Source organism: Canis aureus, chromosome 9 (assembly GCF_053574225.1).
Source record: "Canis aureus isolate CA01 chromosome 9, VMU_Caureus_v.1.0, whole genome shotgun sequence".
In the NCBI taxonomy this organism is placed as follows: domain Eukaryota; kingdom Metazoa; phylum Chordata; class Mammalia; order Carnivora; family Canidae; genus Canis; species Canis aureus.
In genome coordinates, this window is record NC_135619.1 from 14,523,774 (window position 1) to 14,548,416 (window position 24,643).

The 24,643-nt window shown below is 33.9% G+C and overlaps 1 protein-coding gene across 4 annotated transcripts in view; it reads left to right on the forward strand.

The window, feature by feature from the left end:
* The window catches only part of ARHGAP5 (Rho GTPase activating protein 5), a 78,836-nt gene extending 54,667 nt beyond the window's left edge, over window positions 1-24,169 (forward strand). For all 4 annotated transcript variants that reach the window (XM_077908959.1, XM_077908958.1, XM_077908960.1 and 1 more), the window contains exons 4-7: window positions 12,386-12,463; window positions 15,516-15,647; window positions 16,320-16,425; window positions 19,980-24,169. In XM_077908959.1, the coding sequence (XP_077765085.1) occupies window positions 12,386-12,463; window positions 15,516-15,647; window positions 16,320-16,425; window positions 19,980-20,307 (644 nt within the window). In that variant the 3' untranslated portion in view covers window positions 20,308-24,169. The remainder of the gene's footprint in view (window positions 1-12,385; window positions 12,464-15,515; window positions 15,648-16,319; window positions 16,426-19,979) is intronic.
* Window positions 24,170-24,643: the final 474 nt, after the last annotated feature.

Consider the following 24,643-nt stretch of genomic DNA (forward strand, 5'->3'; position numbering starts at 1 on the left):
CTTCACTTTTCAAAGCTTATATCCTTATCTTTAACATAAAGCCTGTCATCAGTTGTTTTGGACATGGAATGAAAATGATGTATGTATTATCTGTTTTGTGAACCTTTATTTTATTTTTCTATTTTATTTTATTTATTTTATTTTAAGATTTTATTTATCTATTCATGAGAGAGACACGCAGAGAGAGGCAGAGAAGTAGAGAGACAGGCAGAGGGAGAAGCAGGCTCCATGCAAGGAGCCTGACATGGGACTCGATCCTGGGTCTCCAGGATCACACCCTGGACTAAGGCTAAGGCTGCACTAAACCGCTGAGCCACCCAGGTTGCCCGAGAACCCTTTTTTTTTTTTTTTTTTTTTTTTAATTATTTTTTAAGTAATCTGTATGCCCAAAATGGGGCTCAAACTCAAGACCCCTGAAATCAAAAGTCACATGCTGTGCCAACTGAGCCAGCCAAGCACCCCTACATTATGAACTTTTAATCCTTATGGTAACAAAAGTAACAAAATGAAAGATTGGAGAGCTATTTTTTTTCTCAAATAGTAAAAGATTTAGTGGCTGGGAAATACAGTGATTTTAAGATATTTCTTTACTTACTTACTTACTTACTTACTTACTTACTTATTTATTTATTTATTTATTTATTTATTTATTTATTTATTGACAGAACACAAGTAGGGGAAGAGGCAGAGGAAGAGGGAGAAGCATACTCCCTGCTGAGCATGGAGCCTGACTTGGGTGGGTCTCTATCCCTGAACCCTGGGATGACCTGAGTTTAAGGCAGCCACTTAACTGACTGATGAGCCCCCTAGGCACCGTAGTGACATATTTAATTCAGTAAATTTAAGTTTTAATAATGTACGTATCTTTCTACTTCCCAATGGGATTTTAAGATACTCTTCTTGATTAGTTTTTACAGAAAAATTAGTTCTGTAAAAAAGAAAAAAGGAAAGAAAATACTGCCTTTAGCTTTATTATTCCTATCGTAGCCTTTGCCTAAAATGTTATCACTTCTAGAAGATTCTTACTCATCAGTGTTGATTCATCCTTATAATAAGCTTGATATATGGATTCATTTTTTTAGAGCAAATTTAGGTTTATAGCAAAATTGAGAGAAAGGTACAAAGATTTCCCATATATTCCTTGCTCTCCCACATATGAACCCCACCCCCAAACCCTATTACCAGCATCACTAACCAGAATAGTATGTTTTTTACCAAGGTTGAATGAACATTAATGCATCAGAATCACCCAAAGTGTCCCTAGTGAACATTAGAGTTCACTCTTGGTTTTGTACATTCTGTGAATTTGGACAAATGTGTAATGATATAACCATTATTATAGTAACATACAGAGTATTTTCACTGCCCTAAAAATTCTGTGTTCTGACCATTCATCTCTCTCCCACTCTTCCTTCCTCTACTCCAGGCAGCAACTTATCTTATTCACCATTGTTTTTGCTCTTCTACGTTGTCATATAGTTGGAATCATAGAGTTATGTAGGCTTTCCAGATTGATTTCTTTCACTTAAAAGTACGCAGTTTTGAGATTTCCCCATGTCATTTTATGGCTTTATTACTTATTTCTTTTGGGCACTTAATAACATTTCCATATCTGGATGTGATACAATTTATCCATACACCTGCTGTAAAACATCTGGGTTACTTCCAACTTTTGACAATTATGAATAAAAATGCCATGAACATAGTCTACAGATCGTTGTGTGGATGTAAGTTTTCACCTCCTTTGGTTAAATAACAAGGAGTGCAATTGCTGGATGATATGGAAAAAAATGTGTTTCGTTTTATAAGAAACTGCTAAATTGTCTTCCAAAGTGTCTACCATTTTCCATTCTCACAAGAGCAGTGAATAAGAGTTGCTTTTTTTCCATATCTTTGCCAGCAATTGAGTTTGTCAGTATTGTTATTCTAATAGGTATGTAGTGGTTTCTCTTTATTTTTTTTTTTTTTTTTTTTTTTTTTTTAAATTTTTATTTATTTATGATAGTCACAGAGAGAGAGAGAGAGAGGCAGAGACACAGGCAGAGGGAGAAGCAGGCTCCATGCACCGGGAGCCCGATGTGGGATTCGATCCCGGGTCTCCAGGATCGCGCCCTGGGCCAAAGACCGGCGCTAAACCGCTGCACCACCCAGGGATCCCGTGGTTTCTCTTTAATTTGCAGTTTTCTAATAACATACTGTATGGAACATATTTTCATACTCTTATTTGCCATCAGTATATCTTCATGGTATCTATTAAGGTCTTAGGCCTGTTTTGTAATGGAGTCGTTTTATTACTGAGTTTTAAGCATCTTATGTATATTTTGTAATTCTTTATCAGCTGTATCTTTTGTAAATATTTTTTCCCAGTCTGTGACTAGTCTTCTAATTCTCAAAATACTGTTTTTCATGGAACAGAAATTTTTAGTTGTAATGAAATCTACCTTATTAATATTGTCTTCATGGATTGTGTCTTCAGTGTTATATCTAATAAGGCATCAACCATACCCAAGGTCATCTAGGTTTTCTATTACTATCTTCTAGGCATTTTATAGTTCTGTATTTTATATTTAAGTCTTTTTACATTTATAATGCAGTTTGAGTTCATTTTTGTCAATGATATAAGTCTACATCTGGATTTTTTCTTTTGTAATGCAGATGTTAGCTTTTCTTACACCATTTATTGAAGAGATTATCTTTGTTCCTTGGTTGAAGATTAGTTGACTTTATTAGGTATCTGTTACTAGACTCTCTTCTGTTCCCTTGATCTCTTTGCCTATATTTTCCTCAATATCACATTGTCTTGTTTACTGTAGCTTTATTTATTTATATATTTTTTAAGATTTTATTTATTTATTCATGAGAGACAGAGAGAGAGGGAGAGACACAGACAGAGGGAGAAGCAGGCTCCATGCAGGGAGCCCGATGTGGGATTCGATCCCGGGACTCCAGGATCACGCCCTGGGCCTAAGGCAGGCGCCAAACTGCTGAGCCACCCAGGGATCCCTACTGTAGCTTTATAGTAAGTCTTAAAGTTGAGTAGTGTCAGTCTTCCAACTTTGATCATCTCTGTAAATATTATATCTGCTTTGAGTCTTGGCCTCTCTATTTAAAATTTAGAATCACTTTGTTGGTATTTATAAAATCATTTGCTAGAAATTTGATTGGATTACATTGAATCTGTACATCAAGTTTGGAAGAACTGACATGTTGACAATATTGTGTCTTCCTATCTTCCTATCTATAAACATGGAATATCTCTCTACTTAGTTCTTTTGTGTCTTATTCATCAGAATCTTGTGGTTTTCCTCATACAGATCTCATACATGTTTATTGAATTTATACATAAGTATTTCATTTTAGGGAATGCTAATGTAAATGATACTGTTTTTAATTTCAAATTCCACTTGTTCATTGGTTTATAAGGAGAGCAACTGACTTTCATATGTTAACCTTGAATCCTACAACCACTTAGTAGTTGCAGATTTTCTGCCCGCTGATTTTCTACATAGGTGATCATGTCATTTGTGAAAAAATGATAGTTTCTCTTTCCAATCTTTATGCTTTTGATTTCGTTTTCTTTATTGTTTTGGCAAAGATTTCTAGTATACTGTTGAAAGGTGTGGTGAGAGGGGATACCCTTGCCTTGTACCTGATTTTAATGAGAAAGTTTCAAGTTTCTTACTTTTAAGTATGATGTTAGCTGTAGCTTTTTTTCTTGGAGATAATCTTTATCCTATTAAGAAAGTTCCCCTCTATTCCTAGTTTGCTGAGAGTGTTTATCATAAACGAGTGTTGGCTCTTGTCAGATGCTTTTTCTGCATATTGGTATGATTGTGTGACTTTCATATTTTAGTCTAATGATTTAATGGATTGTTTAATTGGTTGTTGAATGTTGGACCAGCCTTGCATACCTGGGATAAATTCCACTTGGTCATAGTATATAAATTTTTAAGATTTTATTTCTTTGAGAGAGAGAAAGCACGAGCAGCAGGGAGGAGGCGCAGAGGGAGAAGCAGACTCCCCAGGGAACTGATGAGGGGCTCGATCCCAGGACCCTGAATCATAACCTGAGTGGAAGGCAGACACTTAACCATCTGAGCCACCCAGGTGCCTGTATAATTCTTTTTATGCATTTTAAAATTGAACTTACTAATGCTTTGTTGAGGATTTTTGCATCTGTTTCATGAGAGATACTGGTCTGCAGTTTTATTTTCTTAATGATATCTTAGTCTGGATTTATAAGCTTTTACCATGTGAAAAATTCCACTTTACTCAGCTTGAGATTGATGGACATTTTACTTCAGCCATTGTTTTAAGACTCAAAATAACTGGCCTGTTGAACCACATTCTACTTCATATCAGGGACCATATATTTTGTCTTTTATCACATGCATATTTTAATACAGAGCACATAGTAGGTGTTGTATTGAGGAATAATAAATCCGGTTTGAAATCAAAATACATCATAGTATATCTCCATGTTCTTATCTTTTCTGCATTTATGAAATACACTTTTAATTAATTTCAACAAGATATAGCTGCCTCATTTGGTGTTCATCTCATTTATGTGTGTTCTGTTACGCCTTTTGTTTTAGACTTGGGCCATCACATCTAAAGGAATGATCCCAGATCTTTTTCGCACACCCCGTGCTTTCCTGTATTCCTGATTGCCTGTTGAACACATCTATTTGGATGTTGTATCTTGGGATTTAAGATTAAAATTCAGTTAATTTTCCCCTAAGCCACCATTTCTCTTGATTTCCTTTTTTTCTGATAGTCGCAGTTTCTTTTTCCCAGTTTCCTGGGCAGAAGTATTTCTTTAATCAAACTCCTCTTTCACCATTTGTGCCCACACACCATTAATTGCTAAGTCTTGCCCTTTCTTAGCAGTATTGTTCTTACCTGTTTTCCAATGTCTCTACCACATTAAGACCTTTTTTTTTTAACTACATTTTTTTTTAAACCACATTTATACTGTTACTACCCCTAATCCAATTGTCTCCCTGCCCCTAAATATGTCTTCTACCTAAAAATACTGAGTGCTTGGAAGAAAAAAAAAAAAAAAAAGAATTCCATAGCCTAGGAATTAAGGCTTTTAAAATCTAACTAATTTTGGTTGCAAGAAACCAAATGCAAAAAATAGGTTTAATTGAAAGGAAAATTATCTGTTGAAGCCAAGAGTGTTTATCCCCAATGGACTAGAATCCAGGTAGTAGTATCATCTGTTTTTGTGTGTCCTTTTCTCTCTAGATTTATCTTATCTGTTGACACATCCTATTTTTATGTCTTAGTTTTAATTACATGCTGAGCCTAACCAGATATCTTTGAGTTCCCAATTCCAAATCCTCAGGAGAATCTGATGAGTACAGCATAGTCAGTATACTGTACCAATCTGTTGATTTAGCATTGCCAAATAATCAAATTATTTAATTTTTTAAATGACTGATTAATGTAGAATGTTTTGTCTAAATGCATATTGCATTGTGCAGTTTTCTTGAAGTATGACTTTGCCTTAATACTACTTTTTACCCATATACCTCCTCCTGTGGTTTTTACATTTGTATCAAGCAATAAGAATGTATTTGTTATTTTAGAGAGCATGTACACGTTGGGGGGATGGGCAAAGGGAGGGAGAGAATCTCAGGAAGACTCTATGCTAAGTGTGGAGCCCACTGCTGGACTTGCTCTCACAACTCTGAGATCATGACCTGAGCTGAAACCAAGAGTCCAGACGCTTAACCAGCTGAGCCACTCAGGCTCCCCAACAATGCATTTTTAATTATCATCTAATTTGAATAAGCTTATATACTCCCAATTTTAAAGTGTACAATTCAGTAGCATTTAGTGTATTAACAATGTTGTGTAAATACCATCTCTAATTAGTTCCAAAATATTTCATCCCTCTGAAAGAAATAAGTACCCATGAAGCAGACAGTCACTCCTCATATGCCACATTTTGTTTATCCATTCATCCATTGATGGCTATATGGGTTATTTACATTTTGTGTCTCTTGTAAATAGTGCTTTTATGAAGATTGTATACACATATTTCTTTGAATAGCTCCCAGCATGGAGCCTGACTTGGGCTGGATTTCATAACCCTGAGATCATGACGTGAGCCCAAATGAAGAGCTGGACCCTCAACCTGCTGAGCCTCCCAGGCACCCCTTGGCCATTATTTCTTCATATATTTTCCTTTACATCTAGGAAAGCCCTTGTGCATATATTGGTAAACTTGATCGTATCCCAGAAATCTCATAGGTTTTGTTCATTTTTCTTCATTCTTTTCTTTTTTTTCTCTCAAACTGGATAATCTCAGTTAACCAGTTCACCGGTTACTATTTTGGCCTGCTAATAAAATATGCTCTTAAATCTATCTGGTGAATTAAAAAAAAAAAAAGTATGTATGTATTAATTTGCGAGAGAGCACGTGCACATGTGAGTGGGGAAGGTCAAGAAGAGACTTTTTTTTTTTTAAATGATTCTTTTTATTTTTTTTAAGATTGATTTATTTATTTATTTATGAGAGAGAGAGAGAGAGAGAGGCGCAGAGACACAGGCAGAGGGAGAAGCAGGCTCCATGCAGGGAGCCCGACGTGGGACTTGATCCCGGGACTCCAGGATCGCGCCCTGGGTCAAAGGCAGGCACCAAACCGCTGAGCCATCCAGGGATCCCCAAGAAGAGACTTTTCAAGCCAACTCTCTGCTGCGGGGGAAGCATGTGTCAGGCTCAGGGTTCAGTGTCATGACCCATGAGAACACGACCTGAGCCAAAACCAAGAATCCGACATTCAACTGACTGAGCCACCCAGGCACCACCCCCACCCCATAGTGAATTTTTATGTATTTATTGATACTCACAATTTGTTGTCATCGTTGTCCTGGTTCCTTTCAGTTCTTTGTTAATGCTTTTTTTAAACAGTTGATTTAAAGTTTTTGTGTAGTACCAAGACTGGGTTTCCTCATGGACAGCTTCTATTTATTTCTCTTGTTCCTTGAGTGTACCATATTGTTTTGTTTCTTTCTATGTCTCTTAATATGTTGTTGAAAATAAGGGGTTTTAAATATTGTGGTATCTCTGGAAATCAGATTCTCCTCCTTAGTAGGGTTTCTATTGTTTATTGGCTGTTTGCTAGTTTGGTGACTTTCCTAAACTACTGTTGTAAAGTCTGTATTCTTTGCCATTTGTGGCCACTGAAGTTTGTACTCCATTAGCTTAGTGTGGTTAGCTAGTATTTTGACAGTTTGTTTAAATGCCTGAAGTCATTGGAAAAAATTCTTTCCAAGTCTTTGCAGATTGTCTTAGCACTCTTTCGATGCTTATAACTCTGCCTGAGCCTTCACTTCCAACTTGAGCAGAGCTTGTGGTCAGCCTAGAGGTGAAAGTTTCTAATCTTGCTAGGTATTTTCTGAGGATGTATCCAGCCCTGGGCATGCATGTGGGCTTCTTGATTCCCCACTATATGTAGGAGCTTTTTAAAAGCTGTAGTCTCCCTTGCCAACATCTTCCATCATAGGCTTTCCCTCTCATTGCTGGTCCTGTTTTTCCTTTCTCAAAATTGCTACAGCCAACACTTAAGCCTTTAAACACCAGTGAAGCCACCTCCTCCTTTGGAGCACTTCTAGTTGAGTAAAACCTAAGCATGCCCTTGTGCTGTTCCATCTGGGAGGTAGGTGAAAACCCACCACAATTCTTTGAGAATAAGATCTGTATTGCTCCCTCTGGCACCTGCAACCTTTGCCCAGAGCATAGTCAGCATCTTATGGCTGTTACGAATCTGAAGTATAGGAGTATGACAGATGAACAATTAAAAGCTACTTTCTTGGGGTGCCTGGGTGGCTCAGTCAGTTAGACAACTGCCTTCAGGTCCTGGAATCAAGCCCTGTGTCAGGCTCTCTGCTCTGAAGATTTTGCTTCTCTCTCCCTCTGCCCCATCCCCCTGCTTGTGTGCTTGTTTGCTCTCTCCCTCTCTCTTTCTCTCCCTCTCTCACTCTCTCTCTGGCAAATAAAGAAAATCTTAAAACAAACAAACACGCTGCTTTCTTCAGCAAGCCTTCTAGTAGTTTTGATTTTTTTTTAGTAAATTTCAGAGTTCTGCAAAAATTGATTCTGACACTTTTTGACAGCTTGTTAGTTGCTTTTCTGGAGGAACCAAGCCCTCAGATTCCCATTTCCATCTCTTCCTGATGCCATTCCCCATGGACATATTTTTCTAATGTATGGGTTATGTACCCAGCTTATTTTTCCTGTACACTTTGTAATCTGTTTTATGATTTAGGATTATTTCAACCTGAAGGTATATAGAAACAGGCTGCGAAACTCCTGTTTTATATCCTATATTAGCAATTTGGGTAGAACATAGACCATTTTAAAACTTCAGATACCAAGAACTTTGTACAGCTCAAGGATTAGGTACTTTTCTAATAAAAGAAAAAGAATATTTGTAAAAGTTATTCTAAATTTCTAAATTTTTATATTTAGTTTTGGAATATTGTAATAGATTTCTTTTTTTTTTAAGATTTTATTTATTTATTCATAAGAGACACACAGAGAGAGGGAGAGACATAGGTAAGAGAAGCAGGCTCCCTATGGGCAGCCTAATGTGAGTCTCAATCCCAGGACCCTGGAATGCCCGGATCACGACCTGAGCCAAAAAGGAAGATGCTCAACCACTGAGCCACCCTGTTGTCCCTGTAATAGCTTTCTAATGCCTTGATTGTTTGGAGGCCTACAATAGATAACTTTAGGTGATTTAAGTCCAAGTGAAATTTTGGTAATTCACATCTAATAAATGAGTTGTTTATTTCTTTATTACATCGTTTAGTTATTAGTGAATGGAAGGCAAGATTTTTAGCATGTGTGATTAAGTACCTTAAAATTTTCATTTAGTGAGGAATATTAAATGCTTATCACTATGTCAGGGGTTGCCAGCCTCAGCACTATTGCCATTTTGGGCCATGTAATTCTTTATAAGAGGGGCAATCTAGGATATAATTTAATTTAGGTACATTTCATTTGGTGTTCATGTCTTTTTCAACCCCTTTAATTCAAAAGTTTTGAAATTATCATCAGACTTTTTAGCCACTAGTTTTAATTTTCATTGATTTTTTTAAAAATCTCTGTCATTTTTCCTGTGTTTATTGGTTGACATTTCACCATATAAATGAACTCCTCTTTTCTTCCGCAGTTTGAGTTTGTGTGATGTTTCCTCATTATTAAATTTGAATTATACTTTTTTGTTAGAAATACCACTGCCATGATATGTCTTTTAAGTACATCATATCTGTTGAGACAGAACGTCAATTTGTCTCAATGTAGGTGATACTAATTTTGATTATTTGGTGATGTCTGCCAGGACTTCTTCACTGAAGTTAAAATTTTATTTAACTTTGTATTTATTTATATTGATATGGATTCATTCTTATATAGTCAGTGAGTTATAATCCATTAAGGTTTATATATATTTTGTTACTCAGATCATCATAGCTTAGGCTCCTTCATGGTTTCTGTGTCCTCTTAAGATATGTCCCCATAATTCTTTAAGTACTTTCTCAGTTTTCTGGTACAAAATGTACCAGGCATGGCTTATATACTTTTCCTGATTCATCCTTGAAATCAGCCTTTGCTCCAGATTGCTCTGGTTTGTTTTGGTAGAGAATGGTATTTAGAAACCAATATTGGGGCTGCTTATGACCAACCATCTTATTAGCAGAGGAAGCTAGGAAAGCTAAGAAATGTATTATGTATGTATGTATATATATATGTACTTTTTTCTGTAGCAGTCTTTTAAAAATTGTGAATTTATACTGTTACCTTCAATTTCAGTCTAATGCCACAAAGTACATATAATTCTAGTTCCCCTTTTGTTATTAGTAATATTCTTCTCCAACAGTGAGAATTGTTACTCCTTGTATTCTCCACATATTTACTAATTGGCTCAGGTCTGGAATATGCAAAAAGTGTACATTATACTCTAGATTTGAAACCTACTAAGTAGAGTTGAGCCAGTGCTCACAGGGTGTTGTTTTGTTTTGTTTTGTTTTTGGTTTGGTTTGGTTTGGTGTGTGTGTGTGTGTGTGTGTTTTGTCTTTAAATTTTTAAGGTTCAATTACCTAAAGTGAAGTACACCAAATTTAAGGGTACACTTAGATTGAGTTGAGACAAATAGATACCCCTGTTCCATACACATACTTGTCAAGATACAGAACATTTTCATCATCCTTTATGTCTCTTCCCAGTTAGTTTTCCAACCACCCAAGATAACCTCTTCTGATTCCCCCCATCCTCCACTTAGAGGTTAAGTATTAACCTATTTTAGAACTTGATATAAGTGGAATCATACAAGATAAATTTTTTGTGTCTAGTTTCTTTCATTCATTACAGATTAATTCATGTTGACTGTGTCAGTAAGATTTTATGACATTTAAAAATGAACTTTAGTCCATGAAACTTGTCATTGGATTTATGCCATATGAAAGGGATTTCATTATGTTCATGGATTTCTGAATATTAACTTTTCCCTCCAGCATGAGATATACTTCGTTCTCCTTTCCTATTGTGTATTCTTTGTAAAGACTAAAATAATTCTAATAGCTAGGTGAGATATGAGAAGGAATTAATAATACAATTGTCCCATGCAAAAGCTGTAACGTTAAAAAAAAAAAAAAGCTGGGATCCCTGGGTGGCGCAGCGGTTTGGCGCCTGCCTTTGGCCCAGGGCGCAATCCTGGAGACCCAGGATCGAATCCCACGTCGGGCTCCCGGTGCCTGGAGCCTGCTTCTCCCTCTGCCTGTGTCTCTGCCTCTCTCTCTCTGTGACTATCATAAATAAATAAAAATTAAAAAAAAAAAAAAAAAAAAAAAAAAAGCTGTAACATTGGTCAAGGAATGTTTGAGATAGTCTGTTTTTTCATTGATTGTTTTTTTTTGGGGGGGGGGGTTTGTTGTTACCCCTGTGATCAGAAGGGTACAATGCCTTATCAAATTGAGTGTCTTTTAGAAGTACTTTGAGGAACTTCCTATTGAACTTAGAGAATAGCTATAGATCTTTGGGCAAGTAACATAAATGTTAGATCTTTTGTTTTTTTGTTTTCCCGCAAGTCCCTAAGACTTTCTTCCCCTTCCCCCCTCCACTATAATTTCTTTATGTTGTTAAGACTCTTTGATTTCTATTGATTTATCTTCAAAATCACTCATTCATTACTCTCTCATCTCCATTCTGGTTCTGTTATTTCTTCTAAAATTTCCAGTTCTTACTGTATTTCTGATTTTTTGCTGTAACTTTATGTTTTTTTGTTTTTGGTGTGTTTATAATTGTTCATTGAAGTATTTTATGATAGCTGCCTTAAAATCCTTGTCAGATCATTAGACAACTGAGGTCTGTGTGTGTTAATTGTTAATTATTTTTTCTCACTCATGTTCAGATTTTCTTGGTTTGTGGTATGATGAATGATTTTAACTTTATTATTGTATCCTGGACATTCTGGATATTATGCTATGAGACTTTGGATCTTCTGTTTTAGCAGGCCTCTTCTGACACTGCACCAGCAGGGGAAGGAGAGCTGCTTCATTACTTCAAGTTTGGGATGGAATTCCAGTTTCTATTGGCCTCTGCTGACATTACCATGGTGGGGAGGGTAGTTTCCCTCAGGATTCTAGCCTCCATTCATCCCTCTGGACACTTTAGGGAGGGTGGAAGGGTGCATTTCTTACTGCTGGGCAGAAGTGGAATCCTAATCTCCCTACTTGGTCACAACTGATAAATGTGAGGAATGGGTTTCACGGTCTTTGGCCAGAGGAGGGCAGTTATAATAAAAAATGTTTTGTTTTGCTTGCTTGCTTTCTTTGTCTGTTTTGTTTTGCTTCCTAAGGCTATACCTTTCACTAGAGAGACCAGGCTTCTCTTGTGGTAGGTTTTCTGTTACTTTGTTTTTCTTTTTCTTTTTTGCCTATGTTCAGCTGGTATTTCTGGATTGCAGGCTTCTGTTATCCAGTCCAGTAAACCCTAAGTGGCTAAAAGAAAACCCAGAGAACTCATTGTCCTATTCTTCAAGTTCCAAGGTCATTAGATAGCTCACCTTCCCTCCACCATTCACAGTCTTTTAACTTTTTATATATTGTGCTCAGAAATTTTAGCTGTATTTGGTGGAAGAAATAGGGAGAAATTTGTTTTTTCATTTTGCATGGAACTAGGTATCCTAAATAATTTAACAGAAAAAGTAGTCCATTGAGAATTTAAAAAGAAATGCCAAAGAAAAATTTAAATTCTTAACAATATTTTACTAACTGTTTTTGTAAGTCACTAAGAGATCCACATAAGGTTAAATATATTTGTTGTAGATATGTATGTAGGTATAAAAGCTTATGTATTTCTTTATTCCTTTAGGATTATGTACTGAAGGACTCTACCGTGTTAGTGGAAATAAAACAGATCAAGACAATATTCAAAAGCAGTTTGATCAAGGTAAGATATATAAAATAAAATCATTTTTTTAAATTATTTTCCTTATTGAAATTCCATGGTAGGAAGATTGGTTTTTTAAGGATACAGGATTTTGAGGGGAAAGAGTTTTGAAGCAGGATTAGAAGTGTGTGATAGAATACATACCACAGTCAGGAAGTAGAAGAGCTATAAATCCATTACCAGAATTAGAAAAGCATTAGGGTTAGCATCTTTGTATATCAGGAGACGGTATGTATGTATGTATGTATGTATGTATGTATGTATTTATTTATTTATTTATTTATTTATTTATTTATTTATTTTTAAAGATTTTATTTATTTATTCATGAGAGAGAGAGGCAGAGGGAGAAGCAGGCTCCATGCAGGGAGCCTGATGTGGGACTCAATCCCGGTGTGGGACTCAATCCCGGGACCCCAGGATCAGGCCCTGGGCCGAAGGCAGAAGCTAACCCTCTGCGCCACCCAGGATCCCCAGATGGTACTTATTTAAAGATGCAATTGAAATTTTTTTTTTCATGCTGTAGGGCCAACTAACCATTAGAAATAAAAACAAAACTGAACTCCCTACTCTAAATTCTATAAGAAATCAAAGTTTTAAATACAAAAAATGAAAACTGAATATTATGGAGAAAAAGGAGCAAATATTTTTATAATCCTGGAGTAGAGAAAAGCCTAAATTTGATATGAAAGTTAGCATAAATAAGGTGATAAACTGGACTACCTAAAAATGTAAAAAGTCTTTGTGAAATTGTGGATAAAACCTAAATCAGAAGACAGCCTATAAATTTGTGGAAGGTGTGGAATATAATCTAGGCTAGATTTTAAGCAGTTCACATCAAAGAAAGTGATCAACAAGCATATGAAAAGCTCTGTCTCTATGATTTGTAGATATAAAAAAGCAGAAACATTTGATTTATTACCAGTGAAAAGATTGTTGACAGAGTATAGACAAGCAGGTATGTTACACACTCCTGGTTGTAGGTGCCTTTTAAGAGGCAATTCATGTATATCTATTAAAATTCAGATATCTTTGCTAGAGAAACTCCATTTATAAATATGTTACAGAAGTCTTTGTGTAAGCTTACAAAGATACACTTGAAAAAGCATTCATTGCAGCATTATCTGAAATTTTTTTAAAAGGAGGAAAGGGCCTACCCATTGTGCTTATAAGTAGAATACTAGATACTTACATAAAATGTAGATTTGTGTGTGTTGAAATGGCAAAATGTCCATTGTTGAGTGGTGTGTGTTTGCCTTGCTTTGAAAGTGTATTGTATATATAGTACTTCATTTTTAAAAAAGATTTTGTTGGGAAATCTGTTGAGACTTTATCAAATTTGTGTGATTTCAATTATAGTAATGAAGGAACGGGTAGTAGTTAATACTAGGGCCTCTTGAATTAGATTTCCTGGTTTTGTTTTCTGGTCTGCTACTTACTGTCTTTGTGCCATAGGGAAGTTAAGTTTTCTAATTCTTTCATATTTAGAATGAGAGTGATTAGAGGAACTATGATGAATAACGAGATAATGAGTGTTCTGTGGGACACAGCATATTAAATATTCTTCAAATAGCTATTGTTACAAGGAATGTAGCCTAGGAAAATAAGCTTTAGTATATACAAGTGTTTATCATAACGGGGATCCCCGGGTGGCTTAGGGGTTTAGCGCCTGCCTTCGGCCCAGGGCGTGGTCCTGGAGTCCCGGGATCGAATCCCACATCCGGCTCCCTACATGGAGCCTGTATCTCCCTCTGCCTGTGTCTCTGCACCTCTCTTTCTCTCTCTCTCTCTCTGTGTCTCATGAATGAATAAATAAAATATTTTTTTTAAAAAAGACAAAAAAAAACACAAGTGTTTATCATAGCATCTTTAATGTATTTAAATGAAATCCAGATGTTCAGTAATAAAATGTTACATAAATTGTTAAATCTGGGGGAATATTTTGTGGTCATTAAGACTATTTAGGGCAAAAGGTTAATAATGGGTTAGGATATATGTAGGTTCTTTAGTACTCTACTTTCAAATTTCCAGTTATATTACAATTAAATGTTTTTTGGCACACAGTAAAGTTTTTAAAAGTTGCCTGTGAAATTTTAATAATCTTAAGTAATGCCTTAAAAATGAAATCCAGTATAAAATGTATTTATGATTTGTCTGGTGGTTTTATTTTGTTGATTTTTTTAATGAGTAGAAAGGGCTGTAAGGAAATACACTGATATAAACAGTGCTTGTCTTTAGGTGATGGGGTAAATTTTTTTTTTGTTGGTCTGTGTTTGTACATTTTCTATCGTAAGTATCCGTTGTACTTACAAAAGGAAAAAAGCGATTCTTTTAGTAGCAAATTAACCTTATGACACGCCTTTAGTATGTTCCATTCTTGTTTTTAAGTCAAAACTTCACTGATAAGTTTTGAAATTAAACTATTTCATATAAAAAATTAAGTATAAACTTTAGAAGGTATAATTTAGATGCTTATTTATATTCAAATTTATATACTTGATTCCTGTCTTTTGTCTTTCTGTTTCCTTGTGGCTCTTTTGAACAGCTTATGTAAACAAAATATTCTAAAAGATAGGTATTAGTAAAAGCTAATGTTCTTAAACATACTAATAAGCCTAACAGCATTTTTTTGTTGTAATAGAAGGTGCTTCTTACTTGGTTCTCTCTTCCCTTATGTCAGGCAAACTTATATTAAAACATTGGGAGAGGGATCCCTGGGTGGCTCAGCGGTTTGGCACTGCCTTTGGCCCAGGGCGCGATACTGGAGTCTCGGGATCGAGTCCCACATCGGGCTCCCAGCATGGAGCCTGCTTCTCCCTCTGCCTTTGTCTCTGCCTCTCTCTCTCTCTCTCTCATGAATAAATAAATCTTTAAAAAATTAAAAAATAAAAAAAATAAAACATTGGCAGAGGGATGAATCAGCCTATAAAGAAACATGGCTGATGAGAAGATTCTAAAAATCTTTGGATCTACAAGTACCTGTTTAGCTTACTTCTTTTATGATAAATTAAAATTTTATGATATAAATTATAAATTTAAATTCTTGTTTTATAGATCATAGTATCAGTCTGGTATCAATGGAAGTAACAGTAAATGCTGTAGCTGGAGCTCTTAAAGCTTTCTTCGCAGATCTGCCAGACCCTTTAATTCCATATTCTCTTCATCCAGAATTATTGGAAGCAGCAAGTAAGTTATAAGCCTCTTTTTTTTTTTCCTTGCAGGGGTTGATGATCGTGGGTTTTATATATTTATTGCTATATATTAAAATCAGTCATGCGCTAGACTGTGTAGCTAATAAAAATTTAGCTTATAAGACTCTTTGGGTTAGGGAGTATTCCCAGGAATACTTAGTTTTAGCTGTTCTCAAGTGACTCAGTGCTCCAACAAGTTTGAAGATCATTGTACTAGAAATTTGCAATTTGCATTTTTGATCCAAACTTAGGCTTTGTAAGGAAATTAAATGAACTCTTCAAATGAATGTATCTGTGATATTTCAGTAAAATATTAGCCAATGTATGGTGTGTACACATGTGTATTTAGACTTTTTAAAGTAAAATTAACTTTAGTCTCATATCTTCAGTCATTTTTTGAAAAAGTAAGGTAGGAAAATAGGTACTTACCCAGTATTACCATTTCCCATTTTACCATCTCTGAGTCACTTCAACCTTCTGTGATTAGCTTTATTTACAGAAAAGCTGTTGTAATAGATGATAATGTATTTAGCAGTTTTTTTAGAACATTTTGTTTACCTATCCTAATGTGCTTCAAACAGATTATTCATTGTCTTTTACAATAAGTAGAGCAGGAAGCTTAATCAAATATTTTTAAATATGAGTTTCAACTACTTTAATTTTACAGAAATCCCGGATAAAACAGAACGTCTTCATGCATTGAAAGAAATTGTTAAGAAATTTCATCCTGTAAACTATGATGTATTCAAATATGTAATAACACATCTAAACAGGTATTTTTATTTTTATTTTTATTTTTACAAATGCACTATAAATTTCAAACTTCAGACTTTATAAATTGGATAAGTAATAAGACAAAAGGACACAAGCTAATTTAAACATACAGTTCAATTTTGGTTCTATTTTTTCTGGATTTTTAAAATAGATTTTCATCAGTTTGTTTAGAGAAAGGTATGTTATCCTAATTTAATGATTATATAAATAATATAATAGGTAAATTTTATCTGTTTTTTTTTTATTACTGTTATTCAACAGTTCTCTACTATAGAATCTTAGAATTTCAGATGTGGAATGACTCTTAAATAAAAAAACAAATTAACCTATCTGAAGTTGGAATAATTGAGGTTTAAAGAAGGAAGTTATGTGCTCAGTGTCATATAATTAATAAATGACATATCTTATGAGTAGAACCCGTCTTATTAAGAGGTTTCATTTGCTTTTTCTATCACTGTGTTGCTTTCCCTTGCTTAAGTCTTCATTTTCTCAACTATAAAAACGAGAAAAATAACACCTCACAGAATTGTTCTTGGGACTAAATAGAATTATTAATATTTATGCTAATTTTTCAAAAGTTTACTCTTCATAATATTTTGACACTTTAACAAACTGAAGTTTGTTTTTCTTTGTTTTGTTTTGTTTTTAGTATATAACTAATAACATCAATGCTGGAACCCAAGTACATTTCAGTTTATACCTCTTAAAAGAGAATATTAACCAGTGTTTAAAGGTTCATTGTTGCAGTCAGCATAGTATAAAATTAAATGAACATTTCTAGTAACCAGTCTTTGAAGTCTCCCTCCTTGAGAAAATACCAGCATACTAGTATTGACATATAATTGGAATTGTCATCTTTTGACATGGAATATATTATCTTTTAAAAATTACCATACAAGTGGTTCTTTTTTGTTTTTGTTTTTGTTTTTTTTACAAGTGGTTCTTGGTATGATAACAGTTGTGTACATGGTACTCGGAGACCTTACCTAATACGGAGTGTAAGGATGGTTGGTGACCATATTATTGTCTGGCCAGATTAAAGTGCTCAAGTAAGAATTGAACTTCAAAAAAGAATAAAGAAAAAAACACAGGGAAAAGCATGTTCAAAGAATCAGGGTGCTAGCCCACAGTCAGTACTATTAGACAGTTACATGTTTGGCTTCAGTAATACAGCCACACCACAAAAGCACATGTGAAATGTTGCAGAATAGCTGAGGACTTTGTGATTCCAGTAGAGAGAAAGGATTGACAGAGTAAGAATTAAGGTCAGAAAGGGAAAAGAGATAGTATGAGGTCATATAGGACAGTATTATGCAGAGTGTAAGGGACTACCTTTAATCCTCAAAATGTTTTACTGTTAAGATAAAGGTGCTTCATGAGTGTATGTCACTAAGCACACTGTTGACTTCAACTGACATTTATGAAGAGGTGAGGAATGAGACTTTCTCATTGAAAATAGCATTGCATGCCTATTACCCCTGGAGAGTAGAGCAGAGAAAATAACATCATCAGACTTAAATTTTAAAAGGAATAATCAACTAGAGTGTAATGGGAACTCTGTGTACCAGATATTCTTATACACTAGGAACATAGCAAGTGAATGAAGCATTCATTCATTTCATGGAACTTAAAATCTAGTTAAATGACAAATAATATGTAATGGATGATTGACAAATTGCAAAAACTAATCCATACAGTTACTTTTTTTGTTACATTCTCTTTCACCTTCCATATTGAGTGAGTTACTGTGTCAAATCCATTTTTTCTCCTAATTAAATTTCCTTCTTGTTCCTCTGCTACTGCTTTAGGTTAGCCATAATCATTTCTCATTTAGGTAACTCTGGTTTCTTTGTAACTAAGCTCTTTCCATGGCAGTTTTCCTATTGATTCTCCTTTGAGATCTTTCTGTAAATATCTCTTTTGATTGAATAACATGCTATACCCTAAATAAAAAAACTGTTAAAGTGGTCTAGTTCTAAGTTCTTCAGTTATACCTTCTTTCCATTTCCCCCAAGCACACACTAGGTAACTGTATTTAACTAATAGCACTGAATTAAAAGTATTAATTTGTGTTATCATTACATCTTAGTGTGACTGCCTCAGTTTTCAAAATGCAGTCCTCAGCAGGAGCAGCATCACCTCTGAACTTGTTAGGAAAAAAAAAAAAAGAACTTGTTAGGAATGCAAATTTTCAGGTCCCATCCCAGACTTAATTATCAGTCTGTGCTTTAACAAGCCCTCCAAGAGGTTCTGAGAGAAAACACTGTTTTGACTGAGTTACCCTTCCTTCTTACCATTTTACCAATTGCCCATCACTCTTAACTCAAACATTACCTCTTCAAAGAAGCCTTCTCTGGCCACTCTCATCTCCTATTTGGTACCTTTCTTTTATAATTTTTGACCCAGCAGTTAGACCTGATACCCATACCTTTGTGTCTTTCAACTCTATAGGTTTTTTTTCTTTTTTCAGAATCTGTATTTTCCTACTGCATAGAAATACCTGAATGAACCCACTATATTTTAACAAAAGGTTAATTTTATTCTGAATATTCTTATTTTGTCTCTTAACAAATAGTAATATCTTTTACCATAGAACACATATTTTTAGGGCACATATTTTACCTCACATGAGCAGTTCCTATGGTTGAGGAGAGGGGATTCTTTGGTTTATATTTAAAATATTTTGATGTGCAAATTTAATTATGAAACTTTCCCACCACCTTGCATACCAGGCTGTTTTCTTTATGTGTGGAATAAGAGGGTCAGATAAAAATACTAAGATTCTTTGTCAATTTAATAATTTTTAGTTATAATTCAAGATTTGCCTCGTATGCTCCTTGTTTATTATAGACAGTGATAGAAGTGCTTGTTCACATATTTAAGAAACTAGATATAAATCTGTTAATACTGTATGATCATTTATAAATTATTATTCCTAAGAATTTCAAGGTGAAATGTGTTCCTGTGAACTGTTGTCTTTCAAATTAAATTTGTAGCAAGGTACAAGATATTTAATGGTTGGAAGATTCTTTCACAATACTAGAAACTAATTTTTTTGAAATTTGAAAAGCCTCTTGGTTGGAGCATTTGATGGAGAAATTTTTCTAAAATTGGGGTTTTTTCCAAAGTTCAAAGAGCTGGTATACCATAGTTTGTCTTTTTCATCTCTCATAATAGTCAAGGAATTTGGATATACAATTAGAATTTTCTGTTTCTGTTCCCAGAAACTCATTAAAATTGTCACATGTCCTTTATACTCTGAGAAAAAGGGTTTGTTTGTTTCCTCAAACAAATTGAGGAGGCTTCTCTAAATTATTAAACCCTTGGTACAATATATTTTTAAAGACTATCTTTGGTTCTCATGAGGAATGGATTTTACCGCTCTCTTATTACTGGAATGTAGTTGAACATCTTAGAATACATAAGAAGAAAAATGTTTTAAATTTGAAGGTAAGATAAAAGGTTATAAAGCTAAATCATCTGAGATCTAGGATACTTAAATTGTCATGGATTTTGATTGGTTTCTAATTGTTTTTTCCTATCATAATTTCAGGGTTAGTCAGCAAAATAAAATCAACCTAATGACAGCAGACAACTTATCCATCTGCTTTTGGCCAACCTTGATGAGACCCGATTTTGAAAATCGAGAGTTTCTGTCTACCACTAAGATCCATCAATCTGTTGTTGAAACGTTCATTCAACAGTGTCAGTTTTTCTTTTATAATGGAGAAATTGTAGAAACTGTGAACACTGTCGCTCCTCCACCACCTTCAAACCCAGGACAGTTGGTGGAACCAATGGTACCGCTTCAGTTGCCACCACCCTTGCAACCTCAGCTGATTCAACCACAGTTACAGACAGATCCTCTTGGTATTATATAAGTAGGAATTGATTGCAGACAGCCTGAAATTGACAAAAAGCAAATCTAGGCATGCATGTTTCAGGGTTCAGTAGTATACTTGATTTTTCTTGGAGGTAATACACATTCAAAATGATGAGACATTTTCTTTTTGAATATATGATATTCCTTATTCACTTACATTACAAATCTAAGACCATGTGATAAGCATGACTGGAGAGGTTTAATTTTTATAAACAAAAATAGCTATAAAATACAAAGCTGCTGTTGCATGCAACCTTATTGCAATCAGTATATCATTCCTGTGGCATTTTCTGTCACATTATATTGTGAATAAAATTTTTCTATAAAAATTAAATGATTTAAAAACTCACATATATGAAACATTAATGCTTTTCAGCCTGCTTTATGGCTGATTTTGTTATTTGATGTGCTAATTTGGGCAACTTAATTTACATTTTAGCAGTCTGTGTAGATAACTAAAAGCCCAGTTAAGTATTTTATAATTTCAGGCTACTTATGCCATGCTTGGGATGTTGTTTGAAAGAAAGAAAAATACACTTAACATATTTCTACACCTTCATCTTCTAAATAAACCTGTGGATGATTTGATGAGGGGTAAACGAAAATATTTCTTGTACACGCATACCAAGGATATACTTGTGGCTAAAGTGAGTTGATAATGTTGTGCAAAGGATAGTTGTCACCAACTCATTTCTTTATGGTCCATAATGAAATAAACATCTTGTATACTGTTAATTCTGTAAACAGATGCATGTTCAAAAGATCTATGATGGTCTTGTAATCTTAATCTAATATATTTTAGATATTTTAATTTTTTCCCTCTTGGGAAATACATTTAGTATAGTGTAGAAAATACTTCATGACATTTTCATATAAGGTTATATAACTTTTCGTACATAAACATGAAATTTGTTGTAGAAAATTCTTTAAACCAAACATTTTAATCTAGGACTTCAATTTAATCTGTTCCTTGAATCTATTTTTATGTGGCCCTTAAAAACATATCCAAAAATCCATTGCTAATATAGCAATAAAAATACTTTGGGTACTGACAGCCTCTTTGGAGTGTGTATATATAAAATTACAAACTTGTATTCATATTCTTTTCTGTGATATGTTGTACTAAAATCAAACTGCTTTTGCACCATTTTTTTTTAAAACAATTTTTTTCTTTTGACATTGGTACCATATTTGCTGTAAATGACTGCTGCTTTGGGGGTAAACATTTTGTTAGTGAAGATACAACCAGAACACTAAATTATGGATAAAAATTTCAGAATAGATGGCATAGGTAAATATTTTTAGGCTTCATTCAAAATTGGTTTATTACAAACCATGCCATTTTTTTTTCCGGAAAAAAATGGCATGGTTTTTCATTGTTAGGTTATATTTTTTCTGTAGGAAAGAAGAAATTCTTTGGTCCGTGTTGTAATACTCATTCATACTGCAATTTTAAGGTTGTCTTATGTGTAATATAGTAAATAGATCATTTTGAGATTTGAGGCTCCTAAGAGTTTGATTTGCTCATTTTCCCCTAAAATAAATACTGTCTTTCCCAACTGTTACGTCCTAGGTATTGTACTTCTAATTTTAACTTCAGAATCAAGATATCAACATGAACCAGGCTGCTGTTGAAGTACATGTATATTATAAATTATCTTACTTGTGTTATACTCTTATGTGTTATTATCTTTTCTAAGAAAACAAAGTCCCTATTATTCCTATTGCAAAGCACACAGGAATTAAGAAAGTACAGTAATTTTTAAAAAGAAAAATCCGGTAAATGTAGTATTCTTAACTTGTTCTATATTACTTAATAACCTATTGTCTATATAGCTTTAATTTATAGCTGTCAGTTTAACATTGGCATGTCTGGCAAAGAAAATTAAACTTTAAGAGTTTTATAAACTGTTTCTAGGTTGCTAAAGAATTTATTTTTCTACTATATATGGTATAGACAAAGCTCAAAACTATGTACAGGAAAAAAAGCCTGACTATTTCTTTTGAAAGTAGGCTGAAAAGAGAATTTTCAGAACTATATTTGTCTTCAGTTCATTCGGTCATGACTTTGCTATTGTAATATGTGAATCCCAGTTTATTTAAGCTATTCTCTTTTATACTATGTTAATTTAACTTTCATGTACATTTAGTATCATTTTTGTTATTAAAACTATAGCATTTACCATTTTCCACATTAACTACCTTACATCTTCCCCAAAACTTCTCTCCATTTTTCTATGCATTCTATAATTGATTTGAAAACCTTCGTAGTGGGTCATTTAAAATTCTACATTTGGTTCAGTTAACCTGCAGGTTACAGTTAATTGAAAATTAAAGTAGAGTTGAAAGCTCAGTCTGTTACACTGAATTGATTGCGTTTGTTTTTGCCAAGGGTTTAGATATGTTTTTAAATCTTAGGAAAATAATTCTAAGAACAGAATAATATAATTAAACTTTTTTTCTGGTAAGTTACTGGAAGGTTTCACTGTTTAGGGACATATATATGAGACTTAAAGGATGAAAAGAATATTAGATAGTCTCATAATTATGGGTAAATATTAAGGCATTATATTTTACAATTTTAAATAAAATTCCATCTACACACATGTTGCCATTGTTTCATTTAAGCTTCAGTGCTTGACCAGTGTCTAGATTAGCAATATAAAGAAGCATAGTGCTACTCCTTTTCAGATTTTTAGTAGACTTACTGGAGGACAAATTCTATTCATCAGACACCAGAATATACAATTAATTTTAGAACAAAATTCCAGGCATAATACGTTTCCATTTGAAATGATAATTGTTTAGTAGTGCTTCCCCCCCACCCAACATTTACGATGTATATACTGTAGGTGACAGCAATCTAACTTAGCCAAAAAGCAGCTTTTATTTTCCATACTGTGTATAAATAATGTAGACCTTTCTTTTTCGAGGTACTGGAATTCAATTTCTGATATCTCTTAGATATAAACAAAAGGGAACAATTGGGATAAGAATTTAGGCCTTAGCTTCCATGGTGATTTTTAGTTTTTTATACAAGTAATGTGATGCTATTTGTCAACTGGATATAAATATATATATATAATTTTAAAAAGTCAAAAGTGCTTTGTTTCTTTGTTTATAATTAATGTAATTTTGTGCTTCACCCACAGGATGCTGCAGTAATTTAAATATCAGTGAAGCTTCTTCTGTATAAAGAATGCTATGAATAAAACATTAAGAAGCTATAATTTTAAGTTATAGTTGCCTCTAATTTTACCATTTCATTGGTAAAAGCCCTTTTTTGGCGTAAAAGAAGAAAATAAAAATAAATTTGTCAATATGACATAAGTTTTATTAGGGAAGTATATTGTTGAGCTTTTACTATACCATGAGAGGAAATCCAAAATTTATTTTGGATGTATACATACTGGTGGAAATTCAATTTTTAACTCTTTAGGAAAAGATGGATTGCTCAGATTTCTGACTCTGCTGTTACTGGACCTGAATTTTGAGCTGTGGATAGATACTCTTTTGAGCCCCTGAAAATATTTTGATGTATTCTAGTTTATTAGCAGGACTGCTAACATTGAAGAGTATACTTTTGTTTTCTCTTTATGGTTCATTAAGCCCAACTTTATGGTTGTATGTTCTCAGATTGTATGGGTCTGGTAAAGTATGTTTGACTTTAATCTTTGTGTTTATCTTTAATTCAGTCATTTTAATTACTTACCTAATTCTTGGGCCGAACAATTTATTTGTTTCAGTACTTTATAGGTCTTGTTTAATTTTCTTTTGTATTTAAACTCTTGGAATTCTCAGCAGCCTTTTCAATTTACCAAACATCTGGAAATAAAGTTTTCTAAGATTTAATAGTGGAAGGAACTACTCTTCAAAATTGATTTCTTATGGTAACATCTTTTTAGTTGAGCAAACTGTATAAGCATTAATATCTTATGTCTAGTTTCTAGTCATTAGCTATCCAGGTACCTGATCTATTTAACATAGTTAAAATCTAACTAACGAACTTGGGATATTCACTATTTATTTAAACTTTGTCATCATCCTATGAGCCTGATTCCATATTAGTTTTATATCTTTGTGGGAAGGTGGGTCTAGGTGGAGGGGTCTACAGTTCTCATATTATTTAAATTGTAAAGTATTTAATATTAGTCTTTTTATAGAAATCTTTCAGGCAATAGGAATGAGTTGGAAAGCTAATCAGTGATAGTCAAAGTTAAGATTTTGGGTATTACTGAGTTTAACATATAAAATTATAAACCTTAAAATTAATGCAAGTACTAGTAGTTCTGGTTTAGTCATTTTACAAGTAGTGCTAAGACCTGCAATATACA